Here is a 7,001-nt window from a genome sequence, read left to right on the forward strand (position 1 = left end):
ATTAGTTATTCTAAGTGAATATTAGAACTTGTTAACTTGATTTTGTTCATACTTCATAATCTATTTGTTGATCAATGGAGTAGGTTTGGTAACTTGGTATTATTTAATTTGTTTGTCTTTACATAGGTGATATAAGATATGGAAATACAATGTAATGATTCCAATACAATCAGTCATACTGATAGTCATCTAATAATGAATGAGTCTATTTCACAAAGTAAGCCAATTGGATCATCACCTGCGATTAATTCAGCGATTGAAAATGAAACGCAAACTAATCATGTCTCTGATAATGATGAAATTGAGTCAGGGGGTAGAAAGAGGAAAACACGATCAATAGTATGGAACCACTTTAAGAAAATTAAAGTGGATGGTAGTGATAAAGCAGAGTGTAACTATTGCAAAAAGAAATTGGGAGCGAACTCGAAAAATGGTACAAGGCATTTACATGACCATTTCAAGTCTTGTGCAAGACGACCTGTTCGAGATATACGCAAACATATCTTAGTAGGGGAGAAAAATAAGGTTGATGGTACTTCATCTTATGTTTCTAATTATACTTTTAATGCGGATAAATCAAGAAGAAATCTCGCGGAGATGATAATCATACACGAGTATCCACTTTCAATAGTAGAACATCATGGGTTCCGAAAGTTTGTGGGGGGTCTTCAGCCTTTGTTTAAGGTTACGTCTCGAAACACCATTAAAAGTGACATATTAAAGATTTATGATTTTGAAAGACAAAAGACATTGAAGATGTTAGAGAAGAACACTAGTATGATAGCAATTACGACTGATATGTGGACGACTAACAATTAAAAATAGGGATTTATGGCGGTCACTGCTCACTTTGTTGATCAAAATTGGAATATGCAAAGTCGGATCATGAGGTTTATTTATGTGCCTTGTCCACATACATCTGAAGTTCTTGCGGATGTACTTTATGATTGTTTATTGGATTGGAATCTTGATAGGAAACTGTCTACATTAACTGTTGATAATTGCACCATAAATGATGCAATAATCAACATATTGTTGGATAAGCTTCCTATGAGTTCACTTATGATGGGTGGGAAGTTGTTCCACATGCGATGTTGCACACACGTTCTCAATTTGATAGTTCAAGATGGATTGGCTGTTCTTGGGGACGGGATTGAAAGGATCAGAGATAGTGTGGCCTTTTGGACTGCATCGCCAAAAAGAGATCAAAAGTTTGAGGAAGCAGCTCGCCAATTGGGAATATCATCCACCAAGAAATTGGCACTTGATTGTAAGACTCGATGGAACTCTACTTATTTGATGATTAGTGTTGCTATAGTTTACAAAGACGTCTTTCAACGCTTACACCAACGAGAGTCTCAATATAAAAGTTTGCCAACACAATGGGATTGGGAGTTTGCTAAAGAGATTTGTGATAGATTGCAATTATTTTATGAGGTAATTCTAATTTTTATTTAAACTTTACTTTTGTTTTGTTGATATGAGGTAACTTTAGTTTTTGTTTTTTTTTGGCAATCTTAGGTAACAATAATGTTTTCTGGTTCAAAGTATCCCACTACAAATGTATTTTTTCCATCAATATGTGAAATTAGATATTCTTTGGTCGATTGGTCATGTTCTCCTAGTGAAGTTATTAGAAACATGGCTAAAAAAATGCTTTTGAAGTTTGATAAGTATTGGTCTGTTATACATGGGATTATGGGAATGGCAGCGGTTTTGGGTCCTCGGTATAAATTGAAGTTTGTGGAGTTACTTTTTCATGTGTTGTACGGACAAGACAAATCGGCGATTGAACTTGAGAAGCTCAAAGAATTGGTCTACACTTTGTTTCAAGAATATGAGTTTAGTGATCCTGGCGTAAGAAACAACAGCGAAGGTGTTAGTGGTCCATCTTCTTTAAGTTCAGGGTCTTCAGCAAGTCATCGGGTTGAATTTAAAAAACTCTTATCAAATATTGCTTCAATGGCCAACCAGCATGATGATTCAGGTATTACAACAGAATTGGATAATTATTTGAAAGAAAAACTTTTGCCTAAAGACATGGAACTTGATTTGCTACTTTGGTGGAAGACAAATGGGTTTAAATACCCAACACTTCAAAGGATGGCTAGAGACATATTAGCCGTTCCTATTTCTACTRTCGCCTCGGAATCTGCATTTAGTACCGGTGGAAGATTGGTAACTCCACATCGTAGTCGACTTCATCCAAAAACATTGGAGGCTCTAATGTGTGCTCAAAGTTGTCTATTGAATGAAATACGAGGTAACCTTATATTTGTTTTTAGTTATAAATTCTTTTTAGTTATATATTTAATATTTCGATCATTTTATTGTTTTATTATGTTTTTTTTATAGAAACTTGTTCTGATGAGACCGAARCATATTGCCATACTATTGAGTATGATTATGACGTGGAAGAGGTAACTACAATTACAATACTATTGACGATGATTATGGTATATTTATTTATTTAGTCTTTTACATWCATTTTCTTTTATAGGAAGCTAAGGAAAGTGAAAGCTTGGGTTGACGAGTTTGGCCGTTTGGGAGTTCTCGGTTTGAAGTTGGTAAATAGTAATCTAGCAAATTTTTCTATTTGTCTTTCGAGTTAGTTGGATTATGTCTAAACTCTAGTTTATTTTGGGATTGTAATTTAAGACGTTTTTGGTTGATCATGTACTCAATATGATGGTCATTGTCTTTTTGTCAAGGTTTATTTTGATTATATTTTTGTTCGATAATGGTTGTCCAAGAAACAGCCAAACAGGTTTACGTGATTATGTTTTTATTTTTAATTTTTTGCTTTTTAAATCATAAATATGTGTTTTTCCAGATTCGGGTTCGGGTTCGGGTAAAACCAATGGGTAACGATTATTCTGCTCTTAACGGGTTACCAATGGGGATCGGGGAAACCGCGGGGACCCGATGGGAATCCCTGATAAGATCCCCGACGGGGATCGGGACGGTTACGGGGATGGTTATGGTTATCGGTTTCGGGGACAGGGACTCTAAAAACCGGCCCGAACCCGGCCCGTTGCCATTCCTAACATGAGAGGTATGAAACATCCAGAGAATTGTTCCGTTGTAGAATGTTTGAAGGTAGTCCTGTTGGCACTCATATGCTTAAAATGATTGGGCATATTGAACGCCTTGAAGGACTAGGTTTCTCTTTACGAAAGGAGTTAGCCATTGATGTAGTTTTACAATCGTTGCCAAATAGCTACAGTCAATTTGTGATGAATTACAACATGCATGACTTTGACAAAACCCTTCTAGAATTGCTCAACATGTTACGAACTACCGAGCRAGAACTTGCAAAGAACAAATCCACCATTTTGATGGTTCGTAAGGATAAGAAATGGAAGGCAAAGTAAAGTCCATTGCCAAACACACTTCTAAATCTTTGAAGCCAAAAGGAAGCATTAAGAAACCTAAGGTAACTGTACCTAAGGAGGGTGAGTGCTTTCACTGCAACAAACCCGGGCATTGGAAGATGAATTGTCCTATCTACCTTCAGGAAAAGAAGAAAGGAAATGTACAATCCACTTCATGTATCTATGTGATAAAAGCTAATCTTTCTACTTATACATCATGGGTATTAGATACCGGATGTGGTTCTCAYATTTGTAGAAACATGCAGGAACTAAAAAGGACTAGAAGGTTGAACAAAGGTGAAGTTGATCTGCGCGTTGGAAATGGGGCAAAGGTTGCTGCTATAGCCGTAGGATATATTTTGTTAACTTTACCAACCGGATTATATTATAACTCGATGACTGTTATTGCGTACCATCTATTTCTAGAAATTTGATTTCTATATCTTGTTTAGACAGGAAAGACTTTACCTTTAATTTTAGGAACAAATGTTGTTCATTCTCTTTTGATAATATATATTATGGTGATGCAAGTTTGATTAATGGTCTTTATGTTCTTAATATGGATAATCCGATTTACAACATAGATAAAAGGGAGGTCAAATCGAATAGTTCAAATTTAACCTATCTCTGGCATTGTCGCCTTGGGCATATAAACGAAACTTGCATCTTCAAACTCCATAAAGATGGATTATTGAACAAATTAGATTTTGAATCATATGGGACGTGCGAAGCTTGTTTAAAAGGAAAGATGACAAAGGCTCCGTTTGTTGGACAAAGTGAGAACAAATGATGTATTGGGAATCATACATAGTGATGTATGTGGCCCGATGAACATACAAGCTAGAGGTGGTTATAGATACTTCATTACATTTACTGATGATCTCAGTAGATTCGGCTATGTATATTTGATGGGACATAAGTCCGAGTCCTTTGAGGTGTTCAAAGACTTTCAAAATGAAGTACAAAACCAACTTGGAAAGAGTATTAAGATTCTTCGATCTGATCGAGGTGGCGAATACTTAGACCATGCTTTTCTTGATCATCTTAGAAATTATGGTATCGTGTCACAACTCACTCCACCTGGAACACCGCAGTGGAATGGTGTTTCCAAAAGGAGGAATCATACACTGTTGGACATGGTACGATCTATGATGAGTCAATCTAACCTTCCAAAGTCCTTTTGGGGATATGCTCTAGAGACAGCAGCTTCCACACTAAACCGGGTTCCATCAAAATCTGTTGAAAAAACACCATATGAGATATGGACTGGGAAGAGTCCCAAATTATCTTTTATGAAGATTTGGGGTTGTGATGTTTACGTACGCCGTCTAATCACAACTAAATTAGAAACTAAATCTGATAAATGTATATTTGTAGGATATCCCAAAGAAACTATGGGATATTATTTCTATCATCCTCACGACAATAAAGTGTTTGTTGGCGTACTGGTGTCTTCTTTGAAAAGAAATTTATTTCCAAAGGTATCAGTGGGAGGAATATAGAACTTGAAATTATTCAAGATCAAAATATGTCAACACAGACGGAACCAACACAGACACCACAAGTAATTGTGGATCCGCAAAGTGTTGTGGAAAGACAGTATGATGTTGTAGCACAAAGTTCTCGTAGATCTGGTAGAAAACGGAATGAGCCTGAGAGATATGGATTTCTCATCACTCATACTGGGGATGTGATGCTTATGGATGATGAGCCCATTAGTTACCAAGATGCTATGACAAGCACTGACTCTGAAAAATGGTTAGAAGCTACGAGAATAGAAATGGACTCCATGTATGTAAACCAAGTTTGGAACTTAGTTGACCCACCCAATGAGGTACGACCTATAGGGTGCAAGTGGATTTTCAAGAAAAAGACTGACATGGATGGTAATGTGACTACCTATAAAGCATGATTGGTTGCAAAAGGTTTCAAACAAATTCAAGGTGTTGATTATGATGAAACTTTCTCTCCAGTCGTAATGATTAAGTCTATTAGAATTTTACTAGCTATTGCAGCATATCACGATTATGAGATTTGACAAATGGATATCAAAACAGCTTTCCTTAATGAAAATTTACTTGAGGATGTATATATGATACAACCTGAAGGTTTTGCCATTCATGAAAAATCTCATAAGGTATGCAAGTTGCAACGATCTATTTACGGATTGAAGCAAGCTTCAAGGAGTTGGAACCATCGTTTTGATGAAGCAATCAAAGAGTTTGGTTTGTTGAAAAATGAGGATGAACCTTGTGTCTACAAAATGATTAGTGGGAGCACCGTATCATATCTTTTATTGTACGTAGATGATATACTACTCATTGGAAATGATATTCCGACACTTGAGTCTGTAAAGGCTTGGTTAGGAAAATGCTTTTCAATGAAAGACTTGGGTGAAGCTGCCTATGTGTTAGGTATTCGGATCGATAGAGATATATCGCGGAAATTACTTGGCTTAAGTCAAAGTACATATATAGACAAAGTATTGAAAATGTTCAACATGTCTGATAGCAAGAAAGGGTTCTTACCTATGTCTCATGGCATATCACTTTCTAAGACGCAATGTCCTACTACATCTCAAGAGAGTGAACGAATGAGTAAGATTCCATATGCTTCAGCAATTGGATCTATCATGTATGCCATGATATGCACTCGACCTGATATATCGTATGCTTTAAGCATGACAAGTAGATACCAATCTAATCCAGGAGATGGTCATTGGATTGCCATCAAGAATATCCTAAAGTACTTGAGAAGAACAMAGGWTTCATTCTTGGTTTATGGCGGTGAAGAAGAGTTGAGTGTAAAGGGTTACACTGATGCAAGTTTCCAAACAGATAAAGATGATTTTCGATCACAATCRGGTTTTGTGTTTTGCCTTAATGGTGGTGCTGTGAGTTGGAAGAGTTCCAAACAAGTAACAGTAGCTGATTCTACAACAGAAGCTGAGTACATCGCATCATCAGATGCAGCCAAGGAAGCCGTTTGGATCAATAAATTTATTTCTCAACTTGGAGTTGTTCCTAGTAGTGATAGTCCTTTGGAGTTGTTATGTGACAATAATGGAGCTATAGCTCAAGCCAAGGAACCTAGATCTCACCAAAGATCCAAACATATTCTTAGAAGATATCATCTCATTAGAGATATTATTGAAAGAGGCGATGTTATAAGTAGAGTGTCAACCGAAAATAATGTTGCTGATCCACTAACCAAACCGTTAACACAGCAGAAGCATGAAGGTCACTGTAGATCCATTGGTATACGATGCATGAATGATTGGCTTTAGTGCAAGTGGGAGATTGTTAGTGAATACCCAAAAACCAATCATATGGTGATTGTAACTTTGAGTTTGTTTCATGAAATTGATAAATATAAAAGCATTGCCCATTTTATTATGTCTATATTATATTATGTGTTTTAATTATTCATAATAAATAACCTTAGAATAATGTATTCTAAATGTCCCTAGTTAAATATTATTTCGGGTTTAAGGTTGAAGTAATATGATAATGACTAGCATATGTAGGGATTCATATAGAGATATTGAATATGCATATGGGTACAAAATGGAGACTTTGTGTATCGGACGTGACTTGTTATGAGAACACTTCATTGGATGTCATGTGA

At 36.2% G+C, this 7,001-nt stretch overlaps 1 protein-coding gene across 1 annotated transcript; it reads left to right on the forward strand.

Annotated features, from left to right (window-relative positions):
• Positions 1–195: 195 nt before the first annotated feature.
• On the forward strand, positions 196–3,052 carry LOC112505944 (zinc finger BED domain-containing protein RICESLEEPER 2-like). Its single transcript, XM_025109979.1, is given in 6 exon segments — positions 196–433; positions 488–1,437; positions 1,522–2,263; positions 2,356–2,420; positions 2,475–2,567; positions 2,834–3,052. Coding segments are annotated over 6 exon segments (2,307 nt in total).
• Positions 3,053–7,001: the final 3,949 nt, after the last annotated feature.

This window comes from Cynara cardunculus, assembly GCF_001531365.2.
Source record: "Cynara cardunculus var. scolymus isolate 2C chromosome LG 2, CcrdV1, whole genome shotgun sequence".
Taxonomy (NCBI): Eukaryota; Viridiplantae; Streptophyta; class Magnoliopsida; order Asterales; family Asteraceae; genus Cynara; species Cynara cardunculus.